Source organism: Thamnophis sirtalis, unplaced genomic scaffold (genome assembly GCF_051295495.1).
Source record: "Thamnophis sirtalis isolate CommonGarterSnake01/CBP01778 unplaced genomic scaffold, rThaSir2_p1.2 scaffold_2, whole genome shotgun sequence".
In the NCBI taxonomy this organism is placed as follows: domain Eukaryota; kingdom Metazoa; phylum Chordata; class Lepidosauria; order Squamata; family Natricidae; genus Thamnophis; species Thamnophis sirtalis.
The window spans coordinates 76,351,330-76,370,623 of NW_028261382.1; the positions used below are offsets into that span (position 1 = coordinate 76,351,330).

Consider the following 19,294-nt stretch of genomic DNA (forward strand, 5'->3'; position numbering starts at 1 on the left):
TTCTACTGTACTGCCATAAAATGGCTTCTACTGTACAGCACAGTGGAGTTGCCATGGTAAAGGCTTCACAGTACTCCACAAGCGGGGCTCCCTCTGGTAAGGGGGAAAATCCAACATTAGAAATTACGTTTGGTCCAAACATTTTCTCCCTATCCATAATACTCGGGCAACGCTGGTTTATCGACTAGTATTAGTAAATAGAAACATTTTTAAAAACCACTGATGGGGCATTTACCTGTGCTAGAAATTATAAAAACTCCTTCCTGACTTCAGAAGGACATGGTTGCCAGGACGTAAGGAACAAAGGCAGGCGTGAGGTGATTGTTTTATCCATCCTTATACATATACATACATATATATATATATTATATTTCACATAGAGATCTGGCTTAATATCTTAAAGAGAAGCATCACAGGGAAAGTCAGCATTCGGAGTTGAATCCACGCCATCCAGGACCCAGGGAGATTCCAGTATTCCCTCAGTCTTAAAATTTGCATCATGGGGCAGGGAGTTTGGCAAACTGGGGCAAGACAGAAGTGCTTCCAGCCACAGAGCCGAGTAATTAAGAGAACCCCTCCCCCCATTGCTTCTGGGAGCTGCTGCCCCCAAACCAGGATTAATACGAGCACGACAAATCACTTTCCAGAATCCAGGCACTCAGGCCAACTTGGCACGGCGGGAAGCATCATTCCTGAAGCTGTCAAAAGACAAATGTCCACACCAGCAAACATTTGTTTCTTGAAGAATGACTGATGAAACTATGTAGTTGAAAAGAAAAGAAAAGCCTTTTGCCTCTCCCTCCCTCAACGCCTTCCCCAAAGGTCCCTGAAAGGCATTCTGAGTTGCGATGGTGGTCCTTGCTGTCTTTTCCCCAAAACCTCCTTTCCTGCAGATGTCTTTAAAGGGCTGAATCGCGTTTCGCGAGAAGCAACTTTGAATAGATCCCAGGCGGCGTTCCCCTTCAGCCTCCCGAGCTCCGCTATCCTCTTAAGACTGGGAATAGACAGCCAGGATGGTGCCACCCTCTTCTGGGCTCTGGTAGCGCTGGCGGGCGTGTTTCTCGCAGTACATCTCTTCCCCAACCCAGAAATGGCCACGCATCTTCAGGTTGAGCCCGCAGTCGGTGCAAACATAGCAAGACGGGTGGCGGTAGCGGTTCTCTTGAATTTTCACAGCCTGATATCTGGGGAAGACAGAGGAGAATCTCGTGAGAAGGACTAGCACAATGTTGGCAGGCCTTTTCAGCACTGAGTGTCGAAAGGGGAGCACGCGTGCGTGGGGGAGTGCTGGAAATCAGAAGAGCAGTCCCCCTTCTCGCATGCGTATGCTGGGAAGCTGAGCTTCCATTTTCTGGTGTACGAATGTGCGCCAGTCACCTAATTCTCTGGTTTTTGGTGCACATGCGTGCACAAACAGCAGCTTCCCGGTACACGCATATGCGCCAGGGTTTCCAGCACTCCTGCGTGCAAAAAGACCAGCTGGCCGGCCAGCATGTGTGCCAGATCACGGAGGAGCAATGGGTGACGGCTGGTGCGTCCGGAGAGATGGCTTTGCGTGCCAATTGTGGCACGCCTGCTATAGGTTTGCCATCACAGGACTAGCATCTACAGCAGGGGATGATGAACCTTGGCAAGATTTGTGGACCTCAACTTCCAGAAATTCCCAGCCAGCAATCCACAAGTCGAAGTTCTACCACCAACCAGTCAGTCCTGGAGGAGATCAACCCTGACTGCTCTTTAGAAGGCCAGATCCTGAAGAGGAAACTCAAAGACTTTGGCCACCTCATGAGAAGGAAGGACTCCCTGGAGAAGAGCCTCATGCTGGGAACGATGGAGGGCAAAAGAAGAAGGGGACAGCAGAGAAGGAGGTGGCTGGATGGAGTCACTGAAGCAGCAGGCGTGAGCTTCAATGGACTCCAGAGAATGGTAGAGAGCAGGAAGGCCTGGAGGAATGTTGTCCATGGAGTCGTGATGGGTCGGATATGAATTTGCAACTAACAACAGCAACAACAAGGAGAGGAAGATCAAAAGAAGAAGGAACAATTGTTCTGAAGGAAAACAGGTTAATCATCATTGCCATTGTTTATCGTTATTTTGGATTGATTTTTATCGCAATTTCCTCCTTGTGAGCTGCCCAGAGTTGCTCATTCAGCAGGCATAGATGTTTAATAAACTAGCTATGGAGATTCCTAATCGTCCAAGTCATGGTTGTCCCAAAGGATTTTTTTTATTTCCTCAAAAGACAACTGGACTTTCTTGTGGTCCCCCCCACCTTTTGAAAACGTTCCAAAGAACTGAAGGAGCTTCTTGGATGAAAAGCAAAATGTTTTCAAAGAAAAAAAAAACAAGAAAGTCCAGTTGTCTTTTGCAAAATAATTTGTTTAACAAATTATTAATATTAACCCCAAATAGCAATAGCACGTAGACATATACCGCTTCACAGTGCTTTTACAGCACTCTCTAAGTGATTTACAGAGTCAGCTTATTGCCATCAACAATCTGGGTCCTCATTTCACCCACCTCGGAAGGACGGAAGGCTGAGTCAACTCTGAGCCTGGTAAGATTCGAACTGTCGTAATGCTGGAAGCCGGCAGTGAGCAGAAGTAGCCTGCAGGACTGCACTCTAACCATTGCACGCTCATGGCTCAAAAGCAGACAAGCTGCTCACTGTTTCAAAATAGACCCTTCCCCTTACCAAACCATCCCCAGCTCTTTTCCTTTCTGTGTTTTTTTTTCTTTTTAAATGAAAGTTTCTAGAAATTTAAACTTTCATTTAAAAGAAAGTTTTTCCTTTTTAAATGAAAGTTTCCTGCTAGAAATTCATTACACATTGTCAGGGCATGCTGGCCCTTCACACCCTCTGCAAACAGCTGCTGGATGGCTATAAATAACAAACCGTTTGCCCTGTTGAAGGGTGTAGAGTCAAATCCAATTTCCTGCAACCTGAATTTTTTTTTCATATACACAGGTAATCCTCAAGCTAGGACCACAAATAAGAGACTGGAAAGTTCGTTAAGCCACGCGATCGTTAAAGTGAGGTATCCTACGGTTGCAGCTGATGTTGTGACCCTTTTGGATGTGGTCATTAAGTGATACATCACACGGCTATGGCTTGCAACCTCCTGCCAGCTTCCCCCTTGCCGATTTGGAAGCCTGTTGGGAAGGTCACAAGGGATGATCATGTGACTGCAGGATGATGCAATGGTCATAGGTGTGAGCCAGTTGGCATGCGCCTGGACTGTGATCCGGGATGTTGTAATGGCCATAGGTAGAGGACAGATCATAAGCCACTTTTTTTCAGTCAAGTCAAAATGTTGAATGGTCGCTATGTAAGGATTACCTGCAATGGACCAAGCTAGCATAATGCCCAGCCACAAGGGGCTGTAGTCCAGCCCATCAAATTGTTCCATGTTCTTCTCTTTGCTTACCAGAATAACAGAACTGGAAGGAACCTTGGAGGTCTTCTAGTCCATCCCCCCACCCAAGCAGAAGTCCCTATAGCATTCAGACAAATGTCTGTCAAATCTCTTCTTAAAAACCTCCAAGGATGAAGCACCCACAACATTTGGAGGCAAGTCAGTCCACTGATTAATTTTTCTCACTGTCAGGAAATTTCTCCTTAATTATAGGTTGCATCTTTCTTTGATAAGGTTCCATCCATTATCTCAAAGGTGTTGTGGTCCGCCACTGGCCTATGGAGCTGGCAGCAGAGTCAGACAGAGAGAAGGTTGGGGAGGAACATGGTCCAGTTCTGGAGTCTGGGGAAGGCTCTGATGAAGGCTCTGCATCGGAGGCAGAGAGGGAGCCAGGGCCATCTGGGAGTTATGTGCTGCCTCCGGAGCCTCCAGAGTCGGACATCAGCAAGGCAGAGGAATAGACTCCCTCTGTTCCCAGTCCGTGCATGAGCAGAACTGCCAGAAGGCAAGAGCACTTAAGACAGAAGGGATGACCCAGGAGTAAGGCTTGGAGGTGATTGGCCCCTCCCATATGACATCAAAGAGGAGCAAAGGCACATGAGCCTTTGCAGGAAGCAACTTAGTTCATGCTGGTCAGTTTACCTTCTGAAGCTTTGTTTTGACTTTGCTCTGTGTGGCCTTGCAAAGCTAATTGGCAATTAGGTCTTTGGCAGCATTTCAAGGGAGATAAAGGTGGGTGCTTATCAGCCTTATCCCGAAAGACTTTGGCAGACTTCTGTTGGACTCTTTACAAACTATTTGTGACTCATTACAGCTGTGAATGAACATAATTCATAGCCTTTGAAATAAAAAAGGGGTTTTGGGACTAAGTGTGTGCTTTTTACTGTCTCAGGAAGCTAGGACAGAACAAAAGGTGCTTTTTCAAGAGGCAACTGGATTTTCTTGTTTTTCTTTGAAGATGTTTTTGTTTCTCATTCAAGAAGATTCTTCAGAGGTGAAGAAGCTTCTTGGATGAGAAGCAAAACATCTTCAAAGAAAAACCAAGAAAGTCCAGTTGCCCCTTGAAACAGCACTTTTGGGACAACCGTGACCTGGATGACGGAGAATCTCCACAGACATTTCCATCCATTACTTTTTCTCCTGCCTTCAGGGGCTTTGGAGAGTAAGTCGACCCCCCTCTCTTCCATGTGGCAGCCCCTCAAATAGTTGAAATGGAAGGTCTCCCCCTCTATTCCAGTCCCTTTGGTATCAAACCCTATCTTTTTTTTTTGCAAAGTTTTTAATTTTTCTTATACATACAGTACATACATTTCACAAATATACTTTTCTCATAGATATTGTTAGCATTATACATTGTCATTTAACATTTATACTTCCATTCTTCCCCTAAAGATATAATCATATATTCGAGAGTCTTTCCTGCCATCCCATACTTCCATCTTATATTACAACAACGTTACATCTTCTTCCCTCTCTTTCTCCTACCCTCCTCTTTTCTCGCCTTTCTTCTTTCCTCCTCTCCTTTCTCTTTTTCTTTTCTTCCCCTTTCTCTCCCCTACTCCTCCCCTCTTCCTGCCCTCTCTCCTACTCTTACTATCCCCTCCCTCCCTTCCTCCTCTTCTTTACCATTTCTTCTTTCCCTTTCCCTCCCTCCCTTTCTTCTCCTCTCCTCTTCCTTGTCCGTCTCTCTCCTTACCCTCCTTCCGTTGTTGCATTTTCATATTTTATTCCATCGGTATCAAACCCTACTTAAGGATTAGCCATACTCACGTGATGGGGCTGTCGCATTTCTCACAGGTGTGCAGCTTCTGAGAGTTCCCTGCCGTAGCACTGCTAACCGGCTTGTGCAAATTGGGAGAGAGCTGGCTGGGGAAATGGGTGGCCATGCCCTCTGTCAAAGCATCACAGAAGGTACATTAGCAAACAGTAATTAAAAAAAAAACACATTACTGCTTTTAAAGAATGTACAATCCTATGTAGATCAATCTAGAAATGAAGTGTTTTTTCTTCTCAATGAAAAATCGCATCTGCAGCCTCAAAAAAAATATTTCACTGAATGAATGCTTTCATAGAATCACAAGGCTGGAAGGGACCTTGTAGGTCTTCTAGTCCAACCCCCAGTGTGGTATATATGTTCTTGCACCTCCATGAAGTACCGTGTTTTTCAAACTATAAGACACTGGAGTATAAGATGCACCAAGATTGAAGAGGTGAATTTTTAAAAAAAGTTTTTGCACTCTGCAGGCCTCCCAAACCCTCTGTACATCTCATTTTTTGTGAAAAAACAGGCATGCAGAGAATTTGAAAGGCCTGGAAAGTGCTCCTGGGGGCTGGGGGGGGGGGGAAGAGGCCAAAAATGAATAATAAACAGCCCTCTTTTTGCAAAAATGCGCCTGTTTTTTGCAAAAACAACAACAACCCGCATGATAATGCTTTGGGAGGCTTGTAGAGTACTCCTGGGAGGTGGGGTGGGGAAATGGGCAAAAACCAGCCCATTTTTCATTCATTTTTGCCTTCCCCAGCCCCCAGGAGCATTTTGCAAGTCTCCCAAACCCTCTGCACGACCATTTTTGTGAAGAGGGCGGGGTTTCAGGAGGCCAAAAATGCTGCATTCAGTGTATAAGACGCACCCAGATTTTCACCCTCTTTTTTGGGAGGGAAGGTGCATCTTATGCTCCAAAAATACGGTACTTCATATCTGTTCTCCTTTCACTGTCAGTGTTATCAGCTGAAGCAATCTCTGAATGGCCTATTGAGTAGGCCAATATATCTACATAGGTTTAGCAGGGAAATACAATGGTTTATCATTTTCTTGTTTCCTATGAACAAAAAATGGCATCCGTCAGAAACAGCCATGCCCTTACAATCTTAAAACTACCAATTAAAAGTTTGCCAGATGAAAGGTTTCGGCTGATTACTGTAGTCTGTCAACAAAGATTATAGCCCATCCAGAGGCTGACTTAAAAAGCTGTTTTACCTGCCTCTTGAATTTAGGTTTCCTCCCTTATTTGACCACACACAAAAAGAGCAGTAAACTAGATCAGCAATAAAAGGAACAAGATTTGTTCATATTATGATGAAAAAGCAAAAAGTTGTAATTTGATGCTGTTGCTTTCTTTTACTGCAACAGAGAGAATTGGAAGTCAATGCGTCTTTTTCTTTCTCTTTCTTACCTTTCCTTTCTTTTCCTCCCTCTTCCCCCTCTTCTTCCTCACTGCTTTTCTATCTGCTTTTGTATTTCATATCTTACAATATTTTATAACTCAGTAAACAATGTTAAACTGGAAGGAACACGTCTTTTATCTCATGAGATTATTATGAGGAAGCGATGAATTCTAAAGGCCGATCAATAGCAATAGCAATAGCAGTTAGACTTATATACTGCTTCATAGGGCTTTCAGCCCTCTCTAAGCGGTTTACAGAGTCAGCATATTGCCCCCCACAGTCTGGGTCCTCATTTTACCCACCTCGGAAGGATGGAAGGCTGAGTCAACCCTGAGCCGGTGAGATTTGAACCGCTGAACTGCAGCTAACAGTCAGCTGAAGTGGCTGCAGTACTGCACTCTACCCACTGCACCACCTCGGCTCTACCACATGTAATGTTACCAAGTTTCTCATATTTTTTCCCCCAGCTGGTTTCTTCTATCTTATCTCCACCCTCACCTTGTGATTTTGAAAAGAACATGAGAAAACAAGCTCCTTTTATGCTACCTGTCCTATTACAAACATTTTCCATAATGTAATCTTATTTTGCAAGTGTGTGTTTCCATAATTATTACAGAAGAAAACTCTGGATTGGAATAAAGGTAAAGGTTCCCCTCACGCATATGTGCTAGTCATTCCTGACTCCAGGGGGCAGTGCTCATCTCCGTTTCAAAGCCAAAAAGCCAGCGCTGTCCGAAGACGTCTCCGTGGTCATGTGGCCGGCATGACTAAATGCCAAAGGCACACGGAACGCTGTTCCCTTCCCACCAAAGGTGGTCCCTATTTTTCTACTTGCATTTTTACATGCTTTCGAACTGCTAGGTTGGCAGAAGCTGAGGCAAGTAACGGGAGCTCACTCTGTTATGTGGTGCTAGGGATTCTAACTGCCGAACTGCCAACCTTTCTGATTGACAAGCTCAGTGTTTTAGCCACCCTTGGATTGGAATAGGTTTGGATTAAATGGATTGGAATAGATTTGGATGAAAATACAAAATGAATTGTGCCATGTATCTCCCTTCCTTCTATCCCTAGACAAGTGCCCTGTCCATCCTCTGTCTCTTTTACCTTTTTCATCCAATTCCAGAGCCACCTGGAGCAGGCGGAAAGTGCTGGATTGCCGGGGCGCAGCCCTTGTATCACGGTTTTCCTGCATCAGCTTGTACACCTCCGAGTCTCCTTCCAAATGGTGCATATTCGGCTCTGTATCCAAGCTGGAGAGAGACAAAACAGGTAAGGTCAGGCTTAGGATGAAGGAAACAAAAAACCCTCAAGGTTTTCATCCAGGAGGACAGGACAAACTAGTATTTCATCCCTTTACAGTGCCTGAAAGAAGAGGGATGGTTGGGACAGACCAGGGTAGGGGCTGAGCATAGCCCTAGTAGGCTGCTCTTAAGCTGCAGGTCTCCAGAGGCACAGATGTTATCATGAAGCCACATCTTTGACAATGGAACTCATGTAGGACTTTTTGTCAGGGTTCCAAATAGCATCCAAAAGTAAATCGGAGTCCCAGTCAAAGTATTGCTCAAAGTTCCCATTTATTAAGAGAGCCATGTTGGCACCCCCCGGTAAAAACCCGAATCTGAAATCTTCCCATTTTCCCCACCCAATTGAAAGTTCATGAACGTGCCCCACACCCACAAGTCCATCATATATGGTCCAAACTTCCAGGCCTGCAGCCATATTCCTTTTGCATCTCCAGTACTTCTGCTGTCTATCTCTTCCAGTACCTCCAGTACATATTCTGTCTATCTCCTCCAGTATATCCAGTACTTCTGCTGTCTATCTCCCCCAGTATATCCAGTACTTCTGCTGTCTATCTCTTCCAGTACCTCCAGTACATATTCTGTCTATCTACTCCAGTGTATCCAGTACTTCTGCTATCTCTCCCAGTATCTTCAGCACTTCTGCTGTCTATCTCCTCCAGTATCTCCAGTACATCTGCTGTCTATCTCCTCCAGTATATCCAGTAGTTCTGCTGTCTATCTCTTCCAGTATCTCCAGTACATCTGCTGTCTATCTCCTCCAGTATATCCAGTACTTCTGCTATCTCCCCCAGTATCTCCAGTACTTCTGCTGTCTATCTCCTCCAGTATCTCCAGTACATCTGCTGTCTATCTCCTCCAGTATATCCAGTACTTCTGCTATCTCCCCCAGTATCTCCAGTACTTCTGCTGTCTATCTCCTCCAGTATCTTCAGTACATCTGCTGTCTATCTACTCCAGTGTATCCAGTACTTCTGCTCTCTATCTCCTCCAGTATATCCAGTACTTCTGCTCTCTATCTCTTCTAGTACCTCCAAGACTTCTGCTATCTCTTCCTCTCTGGAAACTAGATCCACCACAACCAGCAAAAGAAGTCAGTGAAGATCCAGGACACTCCTTGAGACATGTCAGTGGGATGGCAGCAGAGAGGCTCTCCCATTACCTGAGCCCAAGGAGAAAAGCTTATCTCATCCAGACATGTCCTTCAAAGCTATATGACTCACCAACAGAAAATGGATCCTTTTGTAGGAACGCACGAGTAAGGTAGCACCTGCACCACTCACTTCTTCCTGCCAGAACCAGCCCCTGGAGTCTAACCAGGTTTAGGAACACAGCAAATTAACCCTTCCAACAATAGCTAATTTGGTAGCCCTCTCACCCCAATTTTTCTTCTTCCTCTGATCCTCAGAGTTGCTCGGAGTCCGTCTTGCTGTCTCTCCCGTTCTGAAGGAACAGGCAGAACACTCCCTCAACATACAATCTTAGACCTGCCCTGTCTCGACCTTCGTCAGCAGCTCTGACGAAGTGTGATTAACCCTCACACTTCCTGGCCCAATAAGAAGTACAGTAAAGGATGCCTAGAAAGTACATTTTGCAGATCTGGAGGGCTTAGACACAATATAACAGGAAGAGGGCTTCTTAAGAGGAAGGGTACTTTCCCCCAGCACCAAAATGAGTTAGTTAAGTTTGCTTTATTCATTAGCCCTTGGGACAAAGTTAATAGCACTTTATAATGCCTTGGTAAGGCCACGCTTGGAATATTGCATCCAATTTTGGTCACCACAGTGTAAAAAAGATGTGGAGACTCTAGAAAGAGGGGAGAGAGAGCAACCAAGATGATTAGGGGACTGGAGGCTAAAACATACGAAGAACGGTTGCTGGAACTGGGTATGTCTAGTTTAATGAAAAAAAGGACTAGGGGAGACATGATAGCAGTGTTCCACTATCTCAGGGGCTGCCCCAAAGAAGAGGGAGCCAAACTATTCTCCAAAGCACCTGAGGTTAGGACAAGAAGCAATGAGTGGAAACTAATCAAGGAGAGAAGCAACCTAGAACTTAAGGAGAAATTTCCTAACAGAACAGTTAATCAGTGGAACAACTTGCCTCCAGAGGTTGTGAATGCTCCAACACTGGAAGTTTTTAAGAAGAGATTGGATAATCATTTGTCTGAGATGGTATAGGGTTTCCTGCCTAAGCAGGCGGGTTGACTAGAAGACCTCTACGGTCCCTTCCAACTCTGTTAGTCTATTCTATCCTAAAGTACAGTTCCAGTTTATTACTAAAAATCTGATAAAAACAATTTAAAATGGAATTGGAATAAAATACAGTTTAAACTGAAATTGGAATAAAAGAAAATCATTTAATATATAGATAGATAAATAGGATACGATTGTATTTCGGTATCACCCCTACAATCTTCCCCAATCAGTCCCACAAAATAGGGCAAATATCCTGGATAGAAAGTTGCATCTTTCCCATATATTGCCCATTTCCAGCAAAGACACCATGGGAGATGGTTAGCCTCTATGAGAAATTAGCAAAATTTACTAGCTTGGAGATAAACATAATCTCATGTTCCAACTACTTGGTGATTTAGAAACTTATGTTTTTACATCTCTTCTAAAATAACAGTTTTTTGTGTGAGGTTTTTTTTTTTTTTTTGCTTTCTGGCAGAGGGGAAATCGATCTAAAATGGAAGTCATAATTTCAGAGATAAAATGACTACTCTTGGTTCTCAGGTACCAAAACTGAGGTGGGGGGAGAATTAACTGAGGTACATTTTCTGTTAAGATGGCAGTGGCTTTACTGTAAATTGTTAAGTTTTCTTGAACAATTAAGAGCCAGCAGGTCATAGCTAAGAAAGATCATTAGCAGAACAGAAACAAAGCATGGGGCACAGAGGTGGTATTCAGACGGTTCTGACCAGTTGTGGCAAACCAGTAGCGGAAATTTTGAATAGTTCAGAGAACCGGCAAATACCACCTCTGGCTGGCTCTGCCCCCGATCTATTCACTCTCTCCCAAGTCCCAGCTGATTGGCTGGGTCTTCTTCTGTTTCACTGCACAGGAAAACAGGTTAGTGGAGTGGGGAGGGAATGGGGATTTTGCAGTAACCTTCCCCTGCCATGCTCACCAAGTCATGCCACGCACACAGAACCGGCAGTAAAAAAAATTGTATCACACCACTGATGGGGCGCTATCGATGGCTCTCAACTTTTCCTGCGTCTATAAAGACTTTTAGAAGAACGCATTAAAAAGTATAGGTGGAATTGTCATCTTCCTTTTTCCTTTTTAGGATTCTAATTAAAAGAAAACTCATCAATATAATCGTTAGTGCAAACTGCAGGTGTAAAATGGGGACAACTGTTTCAATGCAACTTCCAGTTATCCACTAGCTCCTGTTTTCTTTTCCATTAATCTTATTAAGATTTTTAAAGAAAGAATAATAAAAGCTATAGGAAGGAAGGAAGGAAGGAAGGAAAAAAGAACTCACCCCTTTAAGGAAATAAGATTCAGATTCATTGCTGTCTTTTTATTTTGAAATGAAAACACCACAATTCATAAACATTAGGTAACACAAAATGCAGGAAGCTGCCTTATACTGCCAGGCCAATTGTCCCTATGGTGGTGTTTACTCCAATTGGTACTAGCCTCCTAGTTCCTATGTCTTTACTGTCATTGTCTGTGAGCAGGTGTTCAAGTATCCCTGAATAATGGCAGGAGTTGGTTGCCAGTTTTTGTTTTGAATGGGTAGTGAAGACTTGGAAAACCTTTCTCCAGAAAAACTATTGAAAGAAAGAGATGCTATTCCTGTGCTGAAAAATAAGCAATGCCCCACAGAACTGCCATTTCTGATTGTCTGAAAACATACAATATAGATTTAACTTGAGGAAGCTGAAAAACATCTATTGAAATACAACACACTGGAGCAGCATGGCAGATTGGGGTCCATTAGCTTCAACGAAGAGGCCTCCATCTTGGGATGGATTTATTTGAACTGGGCATATGACAATATTATTACATGAGTGCAGGGGTGGAATTCAGCAGGTTCTGACAGGTCCTGGAGAACCGCTAGCAGAAATTCTGAGTCGTTCAGAGAACCGGCAAATGCCACCTCTGGCTGGGAATGGGCTGGGAATGGAGATTTTGCAATATCCTTCCCCTGCCACACCCACCAAGCCACATCCACAGAACTGGTAGTAATTTTTTTTTATTTCACCACTGAATGACTGTACAAACTGCACTCCCACAATGGCTATGTTCATATATTTGGTTCAAGAGTACGCTACTCCGGGTTCGGCCAGGTTCGGGAGAACCGTAGCTAATGTTATGGCCGGTTCGGAGAACGTCCAAATCCCACCCCTAGCTGGCCCCTCCCCTCCCAACATTCTCCACACGGCCCGTTTTGGATGTGAGGTAAATGCAGGGCCTTTGCGGCCCTCATCTCTCTGAGCCTACGCGGAGGCTCAGGGAGGGGGAAAAACAGGCCTCCTGGAAGGCCTCTAGGGGCAGTTTTCACCCTCCCAGAGGCTCAAGGAAAGCCTCTGGAGTCTGGGGAAGGGGAAAACGCCCCCCCCCGTGCAGGAGGCTGACTAGGCCACGCCCACCATAACCACGCCCACCCAGCAACTGAGCAGAGAACCCATTGCTGAAATTTTTGAAGCCCACCCCTGAGTTCAAGGCAGTCACGCCCAAACTCTTGTCAATAGCTCTTTATGCTGCTTCTTGAAGAGACATGTACCAATAATAAAAAAAAGGCGAAAGACACACATGCCCTTCCTTTTATCAATAAGGAAGGAGCCGAAAACACACACAAAGGAAAGGGATGTGGTTTGGCAGTGGAAGTGGTGAAATTGGACAATTCAGATCAAAGTAGAGCTACCTTGATTGAGCAATTTCTGGCTAACAGACTCTTTAATCTACTGGCTAACAAACAAGTTTCCCCTAACCAGGAAGCCTACAAAAATATTGGATTCCGACTCTCCAGGTTTCGAAGTATTTCTCGCAAGACTACCAGATTCTGTAACAGCTTTGTTCCTTATGCCATCCATCGGATAAACTCGCAAGATTCGTTTCTCTCGCCATGTACATGTATACATCTGAACGAGCCTGTGGTGTTTCCCATATACGTATGTGGGTATAAGTATTATTTATTTATTTATTTTGTAATTTTATTTTAAAAAAATTTTTTTGGTCTTTCAATGGCCCCATAATCCCTTGCATCGGGGTGGAATTGAGGCAACTGAATCTATCTTTCCCTTGCTCCTCTCTTCTCTCTCTCCCTCTCCTCTCTCTCTCCCCTTCCTCCTCTCTCTCCCTCCCTGTCTCTTTCCCTCCCTTCCTTCTCTCTCCCTCCCCCCTCTTTCCCTTGCTCCTCTCTTCTCTCTCTCTCCTCTCTCTCCCCCTCCCTCCTCTCTCTCCCTCTCCTCTCTCTCCCCCCTCCCTGTCTCTTTCCCTCCCTCCCTTCTCTCCCCCTCTCTCCGTGGGTGTACACACCTACACTTCTGGTTGCTTTGCAGGTCCAGAATTAATGATGGACACTGAATTCCTGGCACAAACCATCAGAACGATGAGATTCTCCCTAAGACTTTAGAAGGCCGACTACAATCAGGCCAGACAATCAAACTAAATAAATTACTGGTTTGACTCCCGGAATTAAATCAGATCCAGATGCAACTTATCCCCCAACTGCATCTCCTCATAACTTGCTCTGACTTCAATACTAAGTGGAAACCTGGAAAGGGGAAGATCTTCAACCCTTCTTTCTCTCCAGCTCCCTGTACTTATTTCCTCCTCTGGCTCACCATTAAAATGATACCGTTGGGGGGGAAATTAGTTAAAATAATTCATCCGTTTATATTTCTCCCACTCCTCCATGGAAACTTGGAAAGGCAATTTAAGTCCTTTTTAAAAAAAACCTAACTCCTATAGCTATTTTTAAGTAAAGCAAAAAGTGTTGGAAGAACTATAGATAGAGGAGCCTTTGGCAATCTCTAGCATAAGGTAAAGGTAAAGGTTCCCCTCACACATATGTACTAGAGGTTCCTGACTCTAGGAGGTGGTGCTCATCTCTGTTTCAAAGCTGAAGAGTCAGTGCTGTGCGAAGATCTCTCTGTAGTCATGACTCAACACCGAAGGCGCACGGAATGCTGTTACCTTCCCACCAAAGGTGGTTCCTATTTTTCTACTTGCATTTTTTACCTGCTTTCGAACTGCTAGGTTGGCAGAAGCTGAGACAAGTAACAGGAGCTCACTCTGTTACGCAGCACTAGGGATTCGAACTGCCAAACTGCCAACCTTTCTGATCGACAAGCTCAGCATCTTAGCCACTGAGCCACCGTGTCCCTTAGTCCATATAGTGCATATGTTAAGTAATTATTATGGTCGTTCAATGCTAACCCAGCATCATTTCTATATGGCAAGAGAGAAAAAACTTTCTTGGAGCAAACCAGCCATAATATACTGTATTTTGAACACAGATCTCCTAGGCTAAAAGTGTACAAACTTGGCAACTTTAAGACTGGTGGACTTCAACTTCTAGAATTCTCCAGCCAGTCATGAAGTCCATCAGACTTAAAGTTGCCAACGTTGGAAATCTTTGTCCTACATTTTCCTACTTCATCCATTAGAAAGCAGTCAAAGTTACCTGTAACTGCGGTTATAGGAAGATGGACTTCTTTCCTGGTCCTTCCTGATCTCCCAAGGGTTGGAGAAGGAGTATCTACCAGGAGATGGAGAGCCATTTAATGGAGGCAGCACAGTCACAGGGGACTCCCTGGAATGGGTGAAGTTCCTTTGCTCTTGTATCTGAGGTAGTGGAAAAGAGACAGTGGGATGACATTACACAGAGAAGGCCACTAGGATTGCTAACAAAGACGACTGCCACAATCAATCATAAAATACTTTGCAAATATTAATTTTTATAACACATAGAACTAAACTGATATGTGTGGGTGAGTATGTGTGTGTGTGTGTATCTATATATCTCCATCCATCCATCTGTTCGTCTATCTATCGTCTATCTAGCTAACCATCATCAATCTATCATCTATCTATCTATCTATCTATCTATCTATCATCTATCTATCTATCTATCTATCTATCTATCTATCTATCTATCTATCTATCTTTCCTTCCTTCCTTCCATCCATCCATCCATCCATCCATCTATCTTCCATTTATCATCAATCAATCTATCTATCAATCTATCTATCCATCCATCCATCCATCTATCATCTAGCTAGCTAGCTAGCTATCCATCAATATCTATCTATCTATCCATCCATCCATCTATCTATCTATCTAATCTATCTATCATCTATCTAGCTATCCATCATCAATCAATCTATCAATCTATCATCTATCTATCTATCTATCTATCTATCTATCTATCTATCTATCTATCTAATCTAATCTATCATCTATCTAGCTATCCATCATCAATCAATCAATCTATCTATCATCTATCTATCTATCTATCTATCATCTATATATAATCTATCTCTATCTCTATCTATCCATCGTCTGTCTATCTATCTCTATCTTATCTATCATCTATCTAGCTATCCATCCATCTACTATCTATCTAATCTATCTAATCTATCTATCTATCTATCTATCTATCTATCATCTATCTATCTATCTATCTATCTATCTATCTATCTATCTATCTATCTAACTATCTAACTATCTAACTATCTATCTAACTATCTAACTATCTAACTATCTATCATCTATCTAGCTATCCACCATCAATCTATACTATCTATCTATCTTCCATCTATCATCTATCTCTCTGTCTGTCTATCTAATCTATCATCTATCTAGCTATCCATCAGCAATCTATCTATCTATAATCTATTATCTATCTATCTATCTATCTATCTATCTATCTATCTATCTATCTATCTATCTATCTATCTATCTATCTATCTAGCTAGCTAGCTATCTAGCTAGCTAGCTAGCTAGCTAGCTAGCTAGCTATCTATCTATCTATCATCTATCTATCATCTATCTCTATCTATCGTCTGTCTGTCTATCTATCTCTATTTTACCTATCTAATCTATCTAGCTATCCATCCTTCTACTCTCTCTCTCTCTCTCTCTCTCTCTCTCTCTCTCTCTCTCTCTCTCCTATTATTTTTACAAATAACAAGTCAGCGAACATACGTAACGCTCCTTCTCCCTCCTCTTTTCCCCACAACAAAAACAATCCTGTGAGGTGAATTAGGCTGACTTTCATGCCTAAGGCAGGACTTGAATTCACAGTTGCTCAACTTGCTACAGCAGAGAAACTCCCCAATTACAGTTATTTAGGTTTTGCAAACTTTCATTATTAAACTTCCGGGGACCAAGCTGTTTGTCTTTTTAGGCTAAACAATGGTGAGAAATTCCAATAATATAGGCATAAAGCTAAAAGACAGATTGATCCCTGGGCGTTTCAGCAGTCTGTCCTGCAAAAATATACAACAATCTCACAACCCACATTCTCCTAGACCAAGGGTGTCAAACTCGCAGTGAGTGTCATCTCATCACATGATGTACCACAACTTTTTTTCCGCCTTCGCTAAACTGGGGGTGGGGGTGGCCAGCATGTGACGCATCTGGTCTAAGGGAAGTGAGTTTGACACCCCTGTCCTAGACCAACGGTAGTGAACCTTTGGTTCAGAATTCTCTTTCCCTCCCTCCCTCCCTCTCTCTCACACACATACACAGACAAAAGAGAAACAATTCTCTATCTCCCACATATCTTTTTTAAAAAAAAATAGTTTTTATTAAACATTTTACCTTTAAAAACAGAAAAAAATGCAACAACAAAAAAGAAAAAACAAGACATACATAGCAATATACAAAATAGTTATGCAGCCTTCTGCATCGGCATACATGTTTAGCCTTTGTAGTTCTCCATTTTACACTGCCTTCCTATCTGTTTTAATCTCTGTAATAATGTAATAACGGTTGTACTAACAATTACGATGATATTAATTGTTCCTATCGCCATATCTAGAACTGCACCACTTAGCTTTGGGTGTTGATGAATGCTGGAATCTCACCCAAAATGTCATTGTGTGTGTCACCTTTGACAGGTGAGTCATGGGTCGGACTTACCTGTCAATCACTCTCCTAGACCGTAATTAAAAAACGAAAGCTACTAAGGCTAGGTTTAACCAAAAATCCAAATTCTGCATCAAGAAAAGGCAACCTAAATAAACGATGCGAAGTTAGATAAATAATCACAGAGGGAAGGAAGGAAAATGGGACACTTAAAAGGGATATGAGATAAAATGTCTCATATCATATAAAATGTCCCATTCTCCTCCCTCCCCAAACCACAGGAATGCAATCTGGCCAACTGGTTGTTAAGATTTCAGTCAGACCTGTCAGCAACCTTTCAGATAAATCTTCTCAACCAGCCACGGAAGCTAGAAATATGTTTTAACAAAACTTTACAAAACTCTGCAAGACTCAGGAGGCCAACTTGTGTAGCCAATATCTCAGGTTTTTCTGCACCCTTATAACGGTTAAGTAGACACATAAACACAGATGGTCAAGTTCTATCAAGTCTAAATGTTCCTCATAGAACCAATTCACCCTTATCCTGTAATCCCCTGATAAGCCAAACTCTTTCCTACAGAGTAGAATGCAAGCTTTCTATTGTGAGTAGAATCATCAATCTATCACCTGTCTGTCTGTCTATCATCTATCTATCTATCTATCTATCTATCTATCTATCTATCTATCTATCTATCTATCTATCTATCAATCTATCAATCTATCAATCTATCTATCTATCTATCTATCTATCCATCCATCCATCCATCCATCCATCCATCCACCCACCCATCATCAATCCATCCATCCATCCATCCATCATCTATCTATCTATCTATCTATCTATCTATCTATCTATCTATCTATCTATCTTCTATCTAGCTATCCATCATCAATCTATCATCTATCTATCATCTATCTGTCTGCCTGTCTTGCCTTTATTATTTTTACAAATAATATTATTAATAAATAATAATTGGGTTGGGGTTTTTTTTTTGGGGGGGGGGGGGGTGGACACGAAACTAAAGACCGAAAGAAATTTTTCCTTAAGTTTTATCACAAACCAGAAGGAGAATCTCATCAATGCTGTTTCAAAAGCTATTAAACATTTTTAAACACGTATTTGAGAAAGAGAGGTATTAAAGATACCGGATTATCCTGGCTTATTATCGATAATTTATTAAGACTAGCCAAAGGGAGAAATCTTGAGAATTCTGTACAGCTCCTACCGTTGATTTTACAGGATTTTAACATTAATTGCAAAGACGAGCAATGAAGATGATTAAAGGCCTGGCGGGTAAAATCTATTAAGAATGGTTGGAGGATTTGGGTTTGGCTAGTCTAGAGAAAAGGAGGACATGATAGCGGGATTCCAATATTTGAGGGGCTGCCACAGAGAAGACAGGATCAAGCTATTCTCCAAAGCACCTGAGGGCAGGACAAGAAACAATGGGTGGAAACTAATCAAGGAGAGAAGCAACCTGGAATTCAGGAGAAACTTCCTAACAGTTAGAACAATTACACAATGGAAGAACGTGCTTTCAGAAGTTCTGAATGCTTCATCAGTGGAGGTTTTTAAGAAGAGACTGAACAGTCACTTGTCTGAAATAGTACAGGACAGTGATAGCTGACCTTTTGGTAAAAGTGTGCCAAAATTGTGTATGTGTGTGCTATCACGCACATGCCTATAGCCACACCCACAATTCAATGCACCCTGCCCACCTGTGCATCCCCGCACGACACCTCTCTGTGGGGGAGGGGTTTTTTGCCCTCCCCAGGTTCCAAAAGCTTTCCTGAAGCCTGGGCAGGGTGAAAATGGCCTCCCCCAGCCCTCCGGAAGGCCGAAAATCAACGCCGGAGCTGACAGCTCACGTGACGGCAGATATGGCTCCATGTGCCACAGGTTCCTCATCACAGGGTATAGGATCTCCTGCTTGAGCAGAGGGCTGGACTAGAAGACCTCCAAGGTCCCTTCCAACTCTATTCGGATTCTAATTTTGTTAGATCGGGTGATGGAAGGCACACAAAGGCTTCAGTAACAACAGCTCTTTATTGCAAGTAAGGTAAACATCTGGCTGAGGAAGGGTCAGACAGCAGCCCCTTTTAAAGGGATCGGTCAGACCCTTTGGCCAATGGGATTAAACCTCTGTTCCCACCGGAACAGAGGACCTTGGTGGAAACCACTGTCAGTGAGGGGGAATATCTAACAAATTTCACAGCCAAAGGCAATCAAGCAAAGAGGGAAGGTTGTCATGTCAGACATATCTTACTCCATTCTTCGTGCAGACGCTTGGAATGCTCTTATTTCATTCTCAGCTCCCTCCCGGCAGAATGCCAAACGGATGGAAGGGCGTCCATGCAA

At 43.1% G+C, this 19,294-nt stretch overlaps 1 protein-coding gene across 1 annotated transcript in view; it reads right to left on the bottom strand.

Annotated features, from left to right (window-relative positions):
• Positions 1-313: 313 nt before the first annotated feature.
• PDLIM2 (PDZ and LIM domain 2) overlaps positions 314-19,294 on the bottom strand; it is an 83,698-nt gene continuing 64,717 nt past the window's right edge. The window contains exons 7-10 of the mRNA XM_087706127.1: positions 14,528-14,688; positions 7,686-7,831; positions 5,187-5,307; positions 314-1,184 (exon numbers count right to left, since the gene is read on the bottom strand). Of these exons, the coding sequence (XP_087562253.1) occupies positions 989-1,184; positions 5,187-5,307; positions 7,686-7,831; positions 14,528-14,688 (624 nt within the window). The 3' untranslated portion in view covers positions 314-988. The remainder of the gene's footprint in view (positions 1,185-5,186; positions 5,308-7,685; positions 7,832-14,527; positions 14,689-19,294) is intronic.